This window comes from Dermacentor albipictus, chromosome 10, assembly GCF_038994185.2.
Source record: "Dermacentor albipictus isolate Rhodes 1998 colony chromosome 10, USDA_Dalb.pri_finalv2, whole genome shotgun sequence".
Taxonomy (NCBI): Eukaryota; Metazoa; Arthropoda; class Arachnida; order Ixodida; family Ixodidae; genus Dermacentor; species Dermacentor albipictus.
The window spans coordinates 43,099,502-43,118,070 of NC_091830.1; the positions used below are offsets into that span (position 1 = coordinate 43,099,502).

General features: G+C 45.6%; 1 protein-coding gene across 1 annotated transcript; it reads right to left on the reverse strand.

The window, feature by feature from the left end:
* Nucleotides 1-4,383: 4,383 nt before the first annotated feature.
* LOC135914865 (endothelin-converting enzyme homolog) lies at nucleotides 4,384-17,158 on the reverse strand. The gene is made up of 3 exons (XM_065447783.2): nucleotides 16,663-17,158; nucleotides 9,046-9,735; nucleotides 4,384-5,569 (listed from the first exon to the last, which is right to left on the reverse strand). The coding sequence occupies exons 1-3, from the start codon at nucleotides 17,053-17,055 to the stop codon at nucleotides 4,529-4,531; spliced, it is 2,124 nt and encodes a 707-aa protein (XP_065303855.2). The 5' UTR covers nucleotides 17,056-17,158; the 3' UTR covers nucleotides 4,384-4,528.
* Between the last annotated feature and the right edge of the window lie 1,411 nt (nucleotides 17,159-18,569).

Sequence of the window (18,569 nt, forward strand, 5' to 3'; positions counted from 1 at the left end):
GGAGACTTCTAACTCTCAATGGGTCGTCCACCATGATCGTAATTGTTACTAACCGGCAAGCGCAAACGTTTCGGAGCTTCCATGGCTGAAGAATTGCATTGCGAGCTTTAGGGTACTGCGCTGCTTCCGTTACCTTTAAACTAGGGATACAATCAAGTACATATTGAAAAGCTCACACAGGAAGCTTAACTAGGCCACGAGCTATCTGAATACGAGCCACAGGATGCAACCGCGCGCGATCAGTGGTCTTCTGCAAACGCAGCGAGTCGGCAACTGCGGAAGTAAGCACTGCTGCACGTGACCTTTACACTTCCCAAGTTGGCACATACCCAGCAGCGTCTAGTAATTGGTACAAAGGCACTGGCCCAATTTGACGCGAAAATATAATGGTCCGGTCGTGATATCAGTTTCGAAAGTGAGTGAGGTATCCACATTATACTAACCTAAATAAAAAAATTCATATTTATGCATATTCCAATAGTAAATACATTGGCTCACACGTATGAAGTACTGTTTTGTTGGATCGTTAGCTATCTTTAAAAAACAAATCAATCTTCAGTGTTCGCTTTTTAGTGTCGTATGATTTGCACTCGAGAAAGAATTGATGCAAACTAACGCAACATACTTATTTTGAACAGGGATGCGCATTTAGAGGACCAACCTATAGAAGGTGCAATAAAGTAAAAAAAAAATTTCATTCCCGTATTTCGTCAAACGAAACACTTTATGTAGGGCTGCATAACGTAAAAATTTTGACCATTTTCTTCTTAACCAGACCAAGTTTTCACCTATACTGCAGTGCACTGATACCTACTCTGCAGCGCGATTCCTTGCTCTAGCAGTTCGGTTTTGCGAGCGGTATATGCAGATGTGTTGCGAAGCACATGTGTCTACTCCTGTTGAGTGACGTGAGGGTGGATTGAGAAGTGACAAAAATCAACAGATATTACGAATAATGTCTTGATGCTATGTTGCGCGGCACAGAGAGACCACAGGAGGCTGTCCTCTAGTTGCAGTTCCCATTCGGGATCAGGAAAACGAGGGCACAAAGATTGCTTGGCAATGTGCTTGTCTCTACGTGTTTGTCATATGATTCTCTCACGAATGATGCCACTGACTGAACATTGTTTGTTTGTTTGTTTATTTATACTGTCAGTCCAAGGATGGACCATTACAGAAGTGTATAGAAATACAAAAAAGACACAAAATATCGGTACACGTAGAACAAAAAACAATACAATAACAGTATCTCTAAAAAGTGACATGCAGTGATCAAAGACAAAACACTCGCAGTATGCGCATCATAAACAAATGCATGATGCAGTCATATCCGGAAAAATAAGATTATCCAAAACAGCAGTAAAAGCACTGACAGAGGAACATGCGACCAGTGGATTAGTTGATTCATTCCATTCTTTGATCGCCCTCGGAAAGGGACTATACTTGAATATATCATTCCGTGTAATTGGCGGCAGTATGTGTAATTTGTGCTTGTGTCTGGAGCGTTCATCTGGTGACATTATACAGAAATCAGTGAAATTGGTATTGAAAAATTGAAATTGGAAATTGGTAAACTCAATTCAAATATTCCATGTCCATTCTTTTCAAAAGCTGAGGAGGGTAGTGAAGAGACACATTGTGCAATTGAAAGCTGTAGTATTATTCTATTATTTTAATTCGATAGAAATAACAGGGACCGTCTACGCGGTTTTCCACCATTATTATTGCCGTCGCCAGTGGTGTCACTTTGAGGTTCCGTATAAAGTTCAAGTGCGACAAAATTTTACTGCGTCCACCCTGTCATACGCTGCAGGTACGAGGGAAAGCGTTCGAGGGTGATCCGAGTAGTATGGGGAATTTGTGCATGGAGTTTCACCGCTTGCCCAGTGTGGTGCGAGAAGTGGTGGTCAGACAGTTCATTAAAATAAATGATGGTCCAACAGAGGCTGTCATCTTTCTCTCATGAAACAAGCAAATATTGAACCCAATACCTTATCTGGTGAATAATAGTATTATTGAATATGTTGAGGAATTCACTTCCCTGAGTGTAGCTTTGTCTTCAACTATGACGTGGGACATCCATATGAGAAAAATCTGCGCCACTCTCTCCATGTTTATTTGACTTTTGTCACGCAGTAAAACCATATAACTCATTAAAACTAAACTAAGCTTCTACTATGCTTCCTTTCATTCGTACTTAAATAAGTGATTATCAAGCATTGCTCCCTCTTCAAAAGAGTACGCCAGGAATAACTGTAATTTTTCGCACGTCGTCGGCATTCGCAGGGAATGTTCTAGCTCATACGCTTGCACGTATACGCGAAAAATCAAGTATGAGCAGCATTTCTTATCTACAATGGCCACACTAAGCAATATAATCATTTAATGGGCCAGTGGTCTGTATCATAGCGCATGCGCAACCCGTACAAGCGATGCATTATTCTGTGCTTTGCAAACAATAGAGAATACAAAATAATTCGCGCATCCATGTATGACAACGCTGAAGTAGAAACCATGTTCGTTAGGAATGAGTGAACGTGCCTGTTGTTACATTGTGTGGAGGCATGGCACTATTATAGGAGTTCAAGGACCCACGCAAAACGCAAAAGAAAGAAAAATCAAGCAGCGCCTTGATGCATGGGCAGCCCTGTTTCTAAGCACGGTGGTCATACGCTGCTTTCTCTTTCAGCAGTCGCGAATACTCGATTGCGGCACCTGCCTACGCATCAATAACACAGGACGCGAGATGGGTCAGGTTCCGTGCAGTCTTCGTGATTTTGCATAACGTAAAAATCGCTGTGCCGGTTGCGAATTCGGCAGGTGTACCCGACACGCGTAGCGGCTGGAAAGTGAGGCAGGCGGGCCTAAAATAAAGACGCCGAAAATTCGTAAATGGCACTCGAATGTTGTTATCCCAGGAGTGCAGCAGGGGAAGGCATGACGCGTGCTGTAGCATAGTTTAGAAAAACATATAACAGACGCCAAGACAAGCAAGCTTGCTGGCCATTAAGATTTTTTTTTGTTTAAAGGAATTGTCATACATTGACGTTTCTCAGGCGTCGCAGGAAACTTCTGCAGCGACTAGACTACACACAAACACAAGTTTCTGGGGTCTCCATGAGCGTGAATTTCCGGGCTCTTGCATGAGCATCTTCTTCTTTGGCTAGTTGCTAGTGGAGCCGGTGACGGGGCAGTGCGACCTGGACGAATAACTTTTATACATCTCAGCCGGGAGGCGCAGTAAGAACAGTTCTAAAACAAGCAGATGGGGCAAGAACTCGTCTGAAATATTCACCGACGATTACGGTACTCTCCCATTTGAAATTCGAGGTCAGCTCTGTACGTCTTTTCATTTCGCAGTGTACTTGCGGGCGCGTACGATGTGTCTCGTGCCGCACCTTGCAAACGGCGCGAAGTGTGGCGCGACTGCTTTGCTAATCGGGAGATTGCAAGAGGCCGAGCATGGGAGACGCGTGGGCGCCATTCACAGCAGCCGCCGCACACGGACCGTAACACATGCAGCGCTTTGTTTCTATATGACTGACGCGCACTACCCTGGCGCCATCTCGCAGTCATCATTGCGGCAGGTCTGGTCTTGCGCGGCACTACGCGTTTTTCCAAGGATTTTGCCCCAACATCCTCCTCCGCTTTCCGCCTCGTCGTTCCACTGCACCGTCCTCTCCCACTTTCTTTTCTGGCGTTCGCTTCGCCATCGCCTCACTTTCATCCCTCGCTGCGCTCTGCTTTCGCTTTCATCCTTCGTTCACTCGGTTACGAGGGACGTCGAGACACAGCAACGGGCGCCTGAGATTTGCGCTTTAAAACACAATATGCGAGCACCTACTCCCAGCGCAGCCATTTTCTCCCTTGTCCCGCAGTAAACACAGGCCGCACACGACGCAGTGTCTTGTACCCAATGTAACGGCGAGACGCCACGACGCTATGAAGAATATGGTCTATAGACCAGCATTCAGAGACAAACAAACGGGTGAGGCGCTCTTTTGGAAGCAGCCATCTCTAGCGAGTGACAACCACAAACGCGATGCGGCGAGCGCCATTCCCGCCATCCCACCTCTGCCCCTCCCCCCCCCCCCACTCATCTCCATCATAAATTTACCAAATACAGGGCGGTATCCCACCGGCGCAACAAATTCTGCTCTGTGCATCACTCGTCGAAAGTTCCAGGGTAATTTCTCGGGCCTGCGTGCGCTTCAGAAAATCTTGCATGATTCTTGTCACACATACCTTATTATTACACAAAGTGCGGTGACAATAGACGAGGAATAAAAACTGCAGTAACGTTTAAGCATCTTTCTATACAGAGAAGCTGGTTTTGTGCTGAGCAATACGTTTGAACGTTTGTTAGTCATTGAAATGCAGTCATCAGAATGACTAACAAGTACACGTGTCGATATTTTAATTTGCCTAAATACTAGAAAAGACGACAATCAAAATGTATGCGATATTTGCACTTGTTCTACAGAAGTACAAAAAATTCTAATGAAAGAAGGAAAATTAATATATAAAGTCACGAATAGTCCGTCATATTTCCCGTTACCACCACATCGCTGCTGTCAGGCGGTTGGTCCCCTTCTATTGAGTGGAACGCGCACCGTTGTTTAGGATTGAGCGCCGCTTCACTGGGACAATTGAACGCAGCCGCAAACCTCTTTTCGTTCGCAGCAGGCAGGTTGCACCGTAACACCAAGGGCGGGTACTTTTTGCCCGCGCCCCAATCGTACGCACTTTCCCCGCAGAACTCGAAGCAGCCGGCGATGAAGAACGACTGCTCCTGTGTGTATCCCAGAAGGCCCTTCTTCGCCGGCAGGGAGGCGAACGCGAGCCGGGCCTTCTCTGTTCCCGCTGTGTCGGCGAATGCTTCCGAGAGCGCGTTTTCGCTGTATGCTGTGTCCGCAGTGTAATCCTTCAGCTGCCGCTTCAGGCACTGTAGCCGAAAGTGGAAGTTCGAGAGCGACTGATTCGACCACCAAGTAGTGGCGTCACCGAGGGTTCCAGTCAACCTCCCGATTGTAGGGTCGAAGGCGTGCGTCAGTTCATGTCCCAAGATTTTACCGATGGCACCGTAATTCACTGCCACTGGCGCCGCCTCAGAAACCACTGGAGGTGCTATGATCGCCGTCTTAATGACCATGATGTGTAAGATCGGATGGTAGCCGGCGTTCAAAACGAATGGCTCGTACTCATAGTCATCGCGGTGAATCGTCACCGTGGGGTCGACCTTAAGAAGGCGCTTCTGCTGTTCGAGGCGCCGAAGCATAGTTGCGATGAGCCAACTAATAAATGGCTGCGACTCGTGTGGTTCCAGGTAATCGTAGAAAGCCTCAAGTGCTTCGTTAGTTTGCAGGTGTTCCGGCAAGGCCACGACGCTAAGCAAGCTGCCAACATGCTCGACGGCGGCTTTGGCTGTTGATTGGTCCATCCACGATAGCTTGGCGAAGTTCTCGCGGGTGGCCAACCTCACCGCGTTCCACGTGCTCTTCGTCGCATTCACTTTTGGCTGCAGCGCCAGGCTGTCCACGAACCAACGAACAAAAGCGAATTGGGCAACCTGCATTTGAGCAACCATTCAGGCGGATGAAGTGAAACGTTTAAAGCGGTAATTCAGTGTCAATGACGAGGACTGCTTTACATACACCAACAATGTTAAACAGAGTAATCTCGAAACGACATTAAATGCGTGGGGGAAAGAAAGCGACAAAAAGCTGAGGGCAATCATATGGGGTGAATTCATAGCCTCGAATACAGGCTCCGACTGCCTAAACTGATTGATTATGATTTCTCAATTGTGTATCTTTAAATGCGGATCCCAATTCTCCCGCACAAAAGGCACTTTGATTCACGTAATTTTGGGTGTTTTCAACAGGGAGAATGCTTGACCGATAGTGGAACTTTATCTCTTACTTCAAGAAGAGCGGCCCGATTCTCCCAAAATTAGGACAAGAAAGTTCTCTTCCTCCTAATTACCCATCAATTTGGTGACAAATGCAGACGCACTTCTGTAGTGCAAAGTGCAAAATACAACCTATCTGAGACATTTGGCGTACGTATTACGTAGAAGCTTCTCGCATCCTTTCGTGGTAACAGCTAAACTTTTGAGGCACTTAGCTAGAGCACACGGCTTCGGCATCGCACCACATTCTCCCCGTACTTTTCTTGCCACAGTTCACGCAACATGGAACCGCCTTAACGATGGGCTCAGCTAGAACAGGTTTTAACGTGAGTCCAAAGGAGTACAAGTACTTTCGTCTTTTTGCCATAGGCCACATCACGTCAGCGCAACTGCCTACGATGGCCCACGCTTGGTCGCTGGTGACATCACAACCCACTGATACACTTCCGCCTTTCCAGTCTTGTGTAAAGCCAGGCACTCTGTATACCGTAAACTAATCTTGAGTGGCCCGAATAAGGATCAAATCGTCACGGTCATGCGACTGTTTTCGTCGTCTTGCCGCAAAAGCTGCGCACAAGTTTGTTCCAGACACGCACACATTTGTGCTCCCGCAAACAAGCACGTTGGCCTTTGTGGCAACGTTTTGAGTAATCCTCTAGGATGACGCATAGCTCGCTACCTGCCAAATGGTTCGTCCTGCCTTAATCCACTCCATCCGTGGAGTCTATATAACTTAATGCCAAGCTTACTTCGTCTACTCAGCCTAAATTCACGTGACTGTCTGGCTCCCTGGCAGCACCCAGCCAGCCAGGACACCTGGCCTAACAGCTTTACTATTAGCTCAGTCGCTACCTCCAAGGACATTGTTGTACAGTCGGGGTCACCCTTGTTTAGAGCGCAGGAACGGCGGCCTGCGAGGCGCTTAGGAACCAGCCAGCTACGTCTAACGGTAGTTGCTGGGGCCAAACGTGCACAGCAGCTAATCGTATATGTCGCTGGCTGCCTTGGGAGCAGACGAAGGCCGCCGTTTCCGGGTTCTACACAAGGGTGACGTGGATTATACATGTACAGGTGAAGGTATTATGAAACAACCTGTAAAAAGGCTGATACAACCATTTTATACTCATAAAATATGCCGATAATAATTACAGTATTATTAACGTACTTTCTCGACCTTAAAATATAATATCGGCCCACAGGCATCGCACAAGCATGCCGAAGGGTTCATGAAATGGTGAACTATGCTTGAGGATTTCTTCTATAATATTTTGTTTGCTTCAATTATTCAATATTTGCCATACCATTCCTGGCCACATCTTAAAAATGGTCGTGCCTCACCACGTACCATTCCTACATAAACATGAAGACATGAAACATAAACCTTGTTTGCTGAACGCGCATGACCAGCTGTGTTCTGCGTCACAAAAATAAGCTAGCTTACTACATAAAATTTGGAGGACGTTTAAGCTTTCAGAAATCCCTGGCTGCTTCTCACGCTTCCCGGCGACTGCAGCTTGTGTTCCTGGAAACGCTGGCCGCGAACGCTATGCACGAAGGTAAGCTATCTGAGCGCGCCTCTCCTACAAGGGCACACCTGAAACGGCAGGTGGAAAAGGGATATGTGTTTCAGGTCCCGCGTAATAGACTTATGTCATTGTTTTCATATCTTCAAATTACACCCCGACGGTATCATGTCTGGAGGTTGTGTGTAAATCGTACTTTACGAATCTTCTCACGCTTTTTACTTTGAGAAATGCAAGTAGTTGAGTAGCGCCTGTGCTTGGATTGCTTGGATTGGAGTGCGTCATACGGGATGATTTTTCTTGTACGGACAATGTCGCCACCAGCAACACTGACGGCGGATTTTCAGCGGCACGGGACCCGTAATGCTGTCGTATAAAAAGGTTCATTGATAATGTCGTCTCAAACTCATTGTGTAAGCACAGTGATCTTGTACTAATATGTGCAATTATGCTTGAAAACTTTTTCACTATCGTTACATTGATTTAGCCGTTCGCTATGTACCACATGAGGCGGACCCTTTTATTTCTTGAAGATGAAAATAAACAAAATTTTACGCCTCGGAACTGGTTGCGAAGCATTTTGTTGGACAGTTTATGAAACATCGCTTCCCGCATTTTCCAACATGTTTGCGGGATTCATTAGAGCTTCTTTGTTCAATCCGTATTGTTTTTTCTTCACGCTGTCGTGCCAGGCTCCAATTGTACTGCACCAGCCAGGATTTTGCGCTCCTCTTGGCGCAACAGATGTCGCGTTTGTGAACATATAGCGGAACCAGGGGAAAGCGGCTTTTGATATCAAAGCAATGCAAACTAGCAAACCTTCCTAGGAGGGCTTAGGATAGTTGAGAACAAAGAAAATGTTCTCTCGAATTACTACGTAAGAATAGCCACAGAGCTCTCGATATGGCCTCCATTCTTGTCTAACACAGTGTCCTCTATGAGCGGAAACTTTTACACCGAAGCTGTTGAAAACTATTTTCCCTAGTATCGCCTCCGCGTATAGGAAAAAAATCCCGAAGATGAACTGCCAGGCCGACCTGCGGCGGAGGTGACGCGGGCGTTAAAGAACAAACCATACATTGGCCGATCCCAAAGATAGTGCAATACCGGGCCGACCCGCGGTGGAGACGCAGTTCGCAATTAAAGGGCCCTTATACACATCTCCGCTGGTAGTCCTTCTTCACAGAGTGCAGGAGCACCGTTTTTTTTATTGTCTCCTATCCTGAAACACTATTGCGCAGTCTTAACCGCTTACTTTGAGATATGTCCACAAATAAATATTCTAGCTTTCGGGAGTGACGGAATTTTCATCTTAATGATATAATGACGACACCGCAAGTGTTGGTAATATTTTTTTTTTGGGGGGGGGGGGGGGGGTTCACCTACAAATCCCTTTCAGTTGGTGCGTTGGTAACCTGGTATAGCGTAGTAACCTTTTTCACTATATAGGTAAGCTTGAGAAGATTTATTGCGGAAGTATGGCGACAGAGGTAAATCTTTCGGTTGCCGGAATATAGAGCTTTTCTTTTTTGTTTCAGATCTAGTAAGCAGTAAAGGTTTGCCGCCGCCTCTACACAAGTTATCTCGATAGCTTTTCCTACGGACACAAACCTGGCTGGTGGATTTCATGCATTCTAATCCGGAGTCCAGCTGGGCATGAAGGTCGTTCACCGCCAGGCACTCCACCAGCAAAGGCGACACCGCGGAACGCAGACCAACGAGAATCTGCCAGCCAGCGTACAACACGATATCCGCATACCGTGACCGCTTCGCATTGTCCAGCATCGTTTTGAGAAGCAAGCCACTGCCGACGGACGTTAGGACCTCTTCCGTCTCGTCGACAGCCCGATCATGCGGCAGGTGGTTGTTGATGGCTTTAAGCCAGGCAGCTATCATGCCAGGCCCACCGGTCTCGCTGGCCAGTTCCTTGATGGTGGAGTAGCGGAACCCCTTCTTTAGGCTTGGAAGCAGTGCGACTATGGACGTGCTCAGATCTCGGAGAACGGCGAGGATTCGCTCCGCGAACGCAATGGCCGATACACCCTTCACCGACGGTGCCACCGCGGTGATGCATTTGGCTATGTCTGTCGGGACCTTCGGGCCTTTGAATTCCAGACTGAAAGAAAATTCGAGGCTGTAACGGTTGTAGGTCTTTAGGTTCCGCGAGAGGCGTAGCTCAGCTGGAGTAGCCAAGTTGTATTCTAGTGACATTCCCAGCAGGTACTCCATAGGGTCAAATTGTATGGGAAGCGTCAGGGAAGGCCATTCAAAGTTGAACTTTTTGAAGATCTCGAACACCACCTGCGGGCAGCATGAGTACGAATGAGTGTCCTCCTCCTACCTCCCTTTCCGGGATTTATAAAGGTCAGCCAGTATCAACAGACCGCTTATAGATGTGCTGGCAGTAAATAAACTTGATATTGAAGAATTCTAGCGAATATACAGCTGTTAAAATAAATCATTAAAATTGTGCACCTTAGCTTGATTAGGATGCGGTGGTCGTTATTGCTGACGTATTCAGTGCTACTTCAACAGCTGTTCCGAAAGGTAGCATTTGAGCGTCCACTCTAACCTGTCTGATTAGACACTTCGTCACTTTCTATGCATGCTGTGTTCTTCTTCAAAATAGGTTGCAATCACTTATACAGGATGAAAAGGCAATTTTTTTTAATATGGAGAAAGAGTGAGATCATGAGAGAATGAATGTAGTAAGTTATTCTTTCTATTGGTCAACATGCACTTCGATAAGTATATAATTCACTTTATTTGCTGGCGTCTGCTCTTAGGAAACATTATAACTTTTGAACATAGTTTTAAATGCTGGACCTGTTATTAAAGAGGTGCAAACTCACCCTAAACCTAGCACTGTTTGCTGAATTTTTGGCTGCCGGAGTGGTAAATAGTGATGAAGATATTATTTATTCGCATTTCCTAGGAAACTGGACGGCGACAAATAGTCACCTAGCCTACTTGAGGTAATCATGTATGCTGTACATGTTTGGAGCTCTGGTAACGACGTGTTGGGAAACAGATTTAAACAAAAGCACGCTGAAACCTAAAGCGATGTGACCTACGTGGATTTCAGTGCCCGCTTAAGAGGATCCGCAGTGACATGGGACGCAGTGCAGCGTTTCGTACTTCACTTCCTCCCGAAAACGAAGCGCAATAAAGCTCGCAACCTCTGGTTCAGCCGCGTAACGCTGCAAAACCACTCAGAGACTGCAACGGCTCCATCTATGACAGCTGAATGCCTAGGGCGGCCGATATGTCCTGATATGTATTCGTTGTTGACGTGAAGCTTACCAGACAACTCACTAAAAAGTTACAGTGACGTCTTCGCGAACGCGGGCAGCGCGCAAGCGTATTGAGTGCTTAGCGCCACGGAAGCTATCGGCCCTCATCGCGCGTAGACGCCTACACTGCCCGCATCGGAAGCCGTATTCAAGACAGGGCTCGCACGGTCATGTCGTAGGCAGCAGCCGCTGAAGTAGTAGGCCCCATTGTTAACATTCGCTTACTATCTGAATTAGCATGGTGTCAACACGCAGAGGCAAACATCAACACTTCACAGTCGATGATCGCGGGCACTCGCTGCCAATGCTGGCGAGAAGAACCGCGGTAGCGACATCGCGTGATGTCACCTTCGCGCTGTCTATCGCTTCCTCGCAAACTGAGCGCTGAGAACACAGCTCACGCAAAGCTACGAGCCGTCGACCCACGTCGACAGTCCCTAAAGTTGATCGCTTTCGAGATAAAGCCTGCACGGTCACATGCACAAGCACGCATGTCGTCCCTGCAAACTTCTTAATCTCATCCGCCCACCTAACTTCCTGCCGCCCTCTGCTACACTTCTCTTCCCTTCGAATCCACTCCGTAACCCACAACGACCATCGGTTATCTTCCCTTCTCTTTACATGTCCTGCCCATACCCATTTCTTTTTCTTGGTTTCAACAAAGATGTCATTAACTCGCGTTTGTTCCCTCACTCAATCTACTCTTTTCTTATCCCTAAACGTTACACCCATCATTCTTCTTTCCTTAGCTCGTTGCATCGTCCTCAATTTAAGTAGAACCCTTTTCGTAAGCATCTAGATTTCTGCCCCGTACGTCAGTACTGGTAAGACACAGTGTTTATACACTTTTGTCTTGAGTGGTAATGGTAACCTGCTGTTCATAATCTGAGAATGCCTGCCAAACGCAAACCAGCCGATTCTTATTCTTTTGATTATATCATTCTCATGATCCGGATCCGCAGTCACTACCTGCCCTAAGTAGATGTATTCCCTTACCACTCCCAGTGCCTCGCTACCTATTGTAAATTGCTGTTCTCTTCCGAAACTGTTAAACGTTACTTTAGTTTCCTGCAGATTAAGTTTTAGACCCACTCTTCTGGTTTGCTTCTCTAGGTCAGTGAGCAGGCATTGCAATCGGTCCCCTGAGATACTAAGCAAGGCAATATCATCAGCGAATCGCAAGTGACTAAGGTATTCTCCATAACTTTCTTCCCAATTCCCAATTCCCAATTCTTCCCAATCCAGGTCTCTGTAAACACGCTGTGAATAGCATTGGAGAGATCGTATCTCCTTGCTTACGCCCATCTTTGTTGGGATATTGTTTGTTTATTTATGGAGGACTACGGTGGCTGTGGAATCACTATAGATTTCTTTCAGTATTTTTTCACACGGCTCGTGTACGCCCTGATTTCGTAATGCATCCATGACTGCTGTGGTTTCGACTGAATCAAACGCTTTCTCGTAGTCAAATGAAAGCTATATATAAGGGTTGGTTATATTCCGCACATTTCTCTATCACCTGATTGATAATGTGAATATGGTCTATTGTTGAGTAGCTTTTACGGAATCCTGCCTGCTCCTTTGGTTGACAGAAGTCTAAGGTGTTCCTGATTCTATTTGCGATTACCTTAGTAAATACTTTGTAGGGAACGGACAGTGAGCTGATTGGTCTATAATTTTGCAAACCTTCGGTGTCCCCTTTCTTATGGATTAGGAATTAGGAAGGAACAGCGCCTTGATACTGCACCCAATGACCTTGGTACACAATGACCTTGATACTGCACACAATGATGCGCACAATGATGCGCACAATGACCAAGTGATACTTCCGTGACCATGTTCAAAAGCGAAATGTCCTATCTATAACGCTTTGGCAGATGATGCATTATGGTCATTGTGCGAAGGTCTGTAATTTTCCTTATATTTGCTGATTTTTCAGTGAATAAAGATAGATGAAGTTGGCGCTTGTCCTGTGTCGTTCTCCCCACTTGTGATCGTCTTAGTTGGCGCTGTTCCTTCCTAATTCAAGCATGCACCATCTAGCCGAAATGAATGTTGTCCTGAACTATGGATTAGGATTACGTTAGCGTTCTTCCAGGGTTCCGGTACGCTCGAAGTAATGAGGCATTGCTTAAACAGGGTGGCCAGTTTTTCTAGAACAATCTCGCCACCACCCTTCAACAAATCTGATGTTACCTGATTCTCCCAAGCTACCTTCCACCTTTTCGTAGCTCCCAAGGCTTTCTTTACTTCTTTCGGCGTTACTTGAGGGATGTCAAATTCATCTAGACCATTATCTCTTCCATTATCGTTGTGGGTGCCACTGGTACTGTACAATTCTCTATAGAACTCCTCAGTCACTTGAACTATCTTATCCATATTAGTAATGCTATTGCCGGCTTTGTCTCTTAACGCATACATCTGAATATTGCCTATGCCCAGTTTCTTCTTCACTGCTTTTAGGCTTCCTCCGTTCCTGAGACCATGTTCAATTCTATCCATATTATACTTGCTTTTGTCAGCTTTCTTACGCTTGTTGATTAACTTGCATATTTCTGCCGGTTCTATTCCAGCTATAGGGTTAGAGGCTTTCATACATTGGCGCTTCTTGATCAGATCTTTTGTCTCCTGCGATAGCTTACTGGCATCCTGCCTAACGGAGTTAAAACCGACTTCTATTGCACACTCCTTAATGATGCCCATAAGACTGTCGTTAATATCTTCAACACTAAGGTCCTATTCCTGAGCCGAGTACCTGTTGTGTAGGTTGATCCGGAATTCCTGTATTTTCCCTGTTACCGTTAAGTCATTGATCGGCTTCTTGTGTACCAGTTTCTTCCGTTCCTTCCTTAAGTCTAGGCTAATTCGAATTATTACCATCCTATGGTCACTACAGCGCACCTTGCCGCGCATGCCAGGGTTAGCGCAGAGTATGAAGTTTAATTCATTCCTAGTTTCGCCATTCGGGCTCCTCCACGTCCACTTTCGGTTAACCCGCTTGCGCAAGAAGGTATTCATTAGGCGCATACTGTTCTGTTCGACAAAGTCTGCTAATAACTCTCCCCTACTATTCCTAGTGCCTATGCCATATTCTCCCACCTACTTGTCTCCATGCTGCTTCTTGCCTACCTTGGCATTGAAGTCGCCCATCAATGTAGAGTATTTGTTTTGACTTTACCCATCGCCGATTCCACGTCTTCATAGAAGCTTTCGACTTCCTTGTCATGATTACTGGATGTAGGGGCGTAGACCTGTACAACCTTTAATTTGTACCTCTTAAGTTTCACAACAAGACCTGCCGCCCTCTCGTTAATGCTATAGAATTCCTGGATGTTACCAGCTATATTATTATTAATCAGGAATCCGACTCCTAGTTCGCGTCTCTCCGCTAAGCCCCGGTACCATAGGACGTGCCCGCTTTTTAGCACTGTATATGCTTCATTTGGTCTCCTAACTTCATTGAGCCGTATTGTATTCCATTTGCTGCCCTCTAATTGCAACGCATTACGCGCACATGCAGTGCCTAATTGAAACATAATTCTGGTTGGCAGTACGATAAATTTTGTACGAATGATATGCTAGCTATGTGAAAAAGGTCATCCAAACGGAAAACAAATACACTGCAGGTTAGTCGAAGTGAAGTGATACAGGAATCAATAGAAAACTGCTAACAACCGACTGCAAATTACCACAACTAAACAAGCAGATGTCAGATCTTGAAAGCCACTGTGAAACCTTGTTTCTGCGAAAATCAGAATTCCTGCTGCACGGAGAAATACCACACAGATGGCTCACTTCACACGTAGCTTAGCGCATGGACTGGCCTACGCTAGGAATGCTAATCATGCCGAAACATTTTAGTCTGCTAACACCTGCCTTACTCTGCTTAAAGCTTAGCTTTTGCTGAATCAAAAGTGCAAATCACACATTACTGCACTGAGTACCTTGACAATAGTATCCAACGGAAAAAAATAAGTGAAGCACCAGTTGCACCGGCTTAGCGGCTATGGTGATGGATTGCTAAAAACGAGGTCGCGGGATCAAATCCAGGCTAATGCGGCCTTATTTCGATGGAAGCGAAATTTTAAAAAAAAGCCGTTTCCTCTGCACTTCTGGCACGGTAAGTTTCCCCTGGTGGTTAAAATTGATTTCGGAGTTCCCGTCTACGGCGAACCTCATAATGGAATCGTGGTTTCACACATGAAACCCAGAATTCATTCATTCAACAGAAAATTAGGTTAGCGCATTGCCTGAATTGTGAATAATTCGAATGCTATCGTGCCGTTATTGGTAAATTTATCAATCTTAAAACAAGATAACTTACATGGTCCCAACGACGAATTATAAGGGATATAAATTAGCACATGGATGATGACTTTTTCAAACCAGTCAGTGCCACTCGCAAGGACTTTATTGGCATCGCTAAGGCAGCATCTCTGCCCTTTTCTTTGCACTGCCGAACACTTTTCCTCGGCAATCAACAGACGCTGTAATAATGACAAAGAATCCAGTTCCATATTACAGACATGACACACCTGCGACAGGAGGAATCTCCTCCCAAGCTATCCCTTAAGATAGGCTGCAATTTTCTGTCATACGCATTTCCCTTCTTGCGCTATTCTATTGACAGAACGTGCGATATGATCAACAAATGGCAGTTTCAGCACACTCTACACACTTTATAGTAGTTTTTTTTAAATAAAAACATTGCGGAAGCACATTTGACATTTTCTTCGCAATTCTATTTTTGAGCAGCCAGTGTGTGCAACGGCTTTTTCTGCACATTACTGCTATCAACTGCCCATCGCCGTGTTTCAGTGCTGTAACTAACCACTTGCGTACCTGAGAACTGTCAGTATCGCTTTCGTTGGCTGTAAATCCCACTAGTTATGTCCCCTTCTTCCACCCCCTTCGTTTAATATAACAAAACGGAACGAGAATAAGGACGTCTACTAGAATTCACCATGCTGCCTTTCACGTGATACTACTGCGTGCCAGAAGCTTAATGTGAATGGCGAGGAACAAAGGAAGGCTGGAAATTTCAAATAATTAAAAAAACGCATCGTTTTAACTTCTTTCGAATGCATGCACTTAATTCCTTGATGAATAATCCATTGATCGTCAATACGTCATTAACGCTAGTGAAATAATTGAATAAAAATAATGACATTTCCTGCGAGTTCCCACAACTTCCCGCTAAAAGAAACGAATACAAAAACGAGCGCGCGGTTAGCCAATTGCCTCGAATTCACATACTTAATCAAACACAACTCAGTATAAAAGCCACTGCCTTACTAATCCAAGAGGGGACGGGATGAGATCTTGGCTGTGGCGACTCCATTGCAAATGCAAAAGCTGTAGCGTACCAGGCGTACCAGGCATACCAGGCGTCCAAGGCAAAGAATCGCAGGTGATCGACACTGATCAGGATTCCTTCACTATGGTGTGCCTCCAAATTATTTTGTGGGTTCAACACATCAAACCAAGTAATTTCTTGTAGCTCATTTCAAGCAGAATGCATCTTTCTTTGCAGTTTTAAAATTATTCACAGACTGCCCCTTTGGAACCATTAACCGAAGAGAGGGTTATCTTTCGACAAGAGCTTTTGTGGCGGCGAGAACATGCAGGGCGATGAAATCATGCGCTTTTGCTAATTCTTGAGTATTTGCTGTAAGTGGCTTGTGATTTAATCTGCATTTGAAACAGTGTTCTTACTCATGTACCACGTGCGACTGAACTTCATAATTATCTGCAGCTCTTTATCATGAGCCTCGCTATGCTGACTGTCGCCTAGGCACAGGCTTATCAGAACGCACACATGTATTAGAAAACTTGCCCGAATTCGGTGTCTTAAGAGGAACCGCCGTTGGTTACCCCTATTCTTTTCTCGTGTGCCGTCTAGTCACGCAGTCGGGATGCTAAAGCGCTGGCTTACCTTGGTGTAGTCTCTCCGCTCCACAAAAACGTTGAGACATCTCTGGTATGCGGAAACGCTTCTACGAACTGCCTTCACTTGATGCTTGGGAGGCGAACGCTCGAGCTCGTTGAGCACGAATCCTTGTACCCGGCGTTGAAGCACAACGAGCTGACCAGTACCGCTCGTCCCTGGATGCACCCTGTCCCAGTTGCCGCAGACGTGCTCGTAGAAGTTGTCGCATGGGTCCACGCTGGGGTTCACGCTGGCGGCCAGCTCCTCCTCGTAGTCGAAGCACTTCGTCGGGTGGTCGCAGTAGGGGTACGCGAGCAGCGACAGCACATCGACCAGGAGCCAGCTGACGCCGTACGCGACGCCGAGGGCGGCTACTATCGTTAGGCTCAGGGCCCCCATGGTGTGAAGCGTTTGTTCGGCTCCGGCAGGGATTCCGCGCAGCTAGATGCCGATGTAAAAGCCTAGACGTTGCAAGGAAGGAAACACCCGTGGCAGGCTTCTTCTTCTTCTGCTCGAGGCAAAGTGTCTCGGGAAATAATTAAATAAAGAAGAAAGCAGACCCGAGTGCTTCCAATGGATCCAAATCATTAACTGTGGCAGCAGCGTTCCCATGGAAGACCGCAGATTTGTTTTTGAGTGCCTTGAAAAGATTGGCGAGCCTTCTGCGGGATAACTGCGAGAAAGGGTGCAGTGTTAGTCATGTTCTTTGGGTTTACGAGTGGGGGCAAGGTAGGTGACTACAGCTTTAATAAATATAATATCGTAAAAACGAAATGTTGAGCTTACATATATTTAAGATTCAGTGATGGTTATTAAACAAAACTTTTCAACAAACATATCATTCGAATTTTCATCCCGTTTGTGATGCACGCCACTCCTCTTCTATATGGTAGATATGTATACATATAGTGATGTTCGAAATGCAAGAAGAGGCTTTGGCCGCGTCAAACTGAATATATCTACATATATTCTTTATTTATATTGTAAAACTGTATTGGTCTACTGATCACTGCTTCCAGATATTTATCCAGAAAAGTTCATGGATCGTCAATTATAATTGACGATCAAGGCATCCTGTCCTTGCGGGGAATCATCGTTCTCATACAAACTTATGCATAAGCTGATCATAAGAAAAAAATTAGCCAGTGTGACCTTCCAGATTAAAGCTATATATTTCCCCCCTATAGTTGCTGTGCTCAGATATCGGGCACTTGGCGGCTGTGAATACCTTAATGAGGTTTGTAAAATTTACCTAGCGTTATTTCTGCAATGTCGTTGGTGGGGGCGCCGTTGATGCTTTCAATTTTGTTTTCCCCATACCCCTGATATTCGGTGCATCATACATGTCGGGTATGCGCCACATTTTAAGCTTATCATCATCATTCTATTTTGCATGCTTCTTTTGTGACGTCGACGCTCCTTTCAATAGCACGACGACGAAGATGCAAACGTGAATCCTCTGTTTTATTTGCAAGATCTAAACGAATTGCATGCTATAATTCTTCTAAGTACCTAATATGCTCAGAAAATTCACAATATACCTAGATAATTCAATGTTTATAGCTGTAACAGTAGACACGATAAACACCATTTGCAAGATACTTATTTCTCACTTATTTCTTTTAAAGAAATGCTAACAGTCGTATGAGTGCGCGATTCATGGCCGATCCACCTGAGTAGGTTGCCCCATTTCACTAGCGACCAAGAATAAGAACAACACCTGTGTGACTCTTATAACGTTATTCTCGTCTTCTACAGTGCGGCTTCGTGTGGCCTCCGAGATGCATGCTCAGAAGCCGCTACCAATAACATCTCCGTGGAAAAACGATACCTTGAACTTATTCTCTACCAGTGCTTTTGTACAATGGTGCAATGTACTATACCCACGACCTACGCTGCATTTCTTTAAAGCG

Bases quoted from the DNA above. Each gene is read 5' to 3' on its own strand.
- LOC135914865 (XM_065447783.2), bottom strand. From the start codon at position 17,055: ATGGGGGCCCTGAGCCTAACGATAGTAGCCGCCCTCGGCGTCGCGTAC. The intron at 9,736-16,662 runs GTAAGCCAGCGC...TGCTGCCCGCAG, and splicing joins AGCGGAGAGACTACACCAAG to GTGGTGTTCGAGATCTTCAA. The intron at 5,570-9,045 runs GTTTGTGTCCGT...GCTCAAATGCAG, and splicing joins GCATGAAATCCACCAGCCAG to GTTGCCCAATTCGCTTTTGT.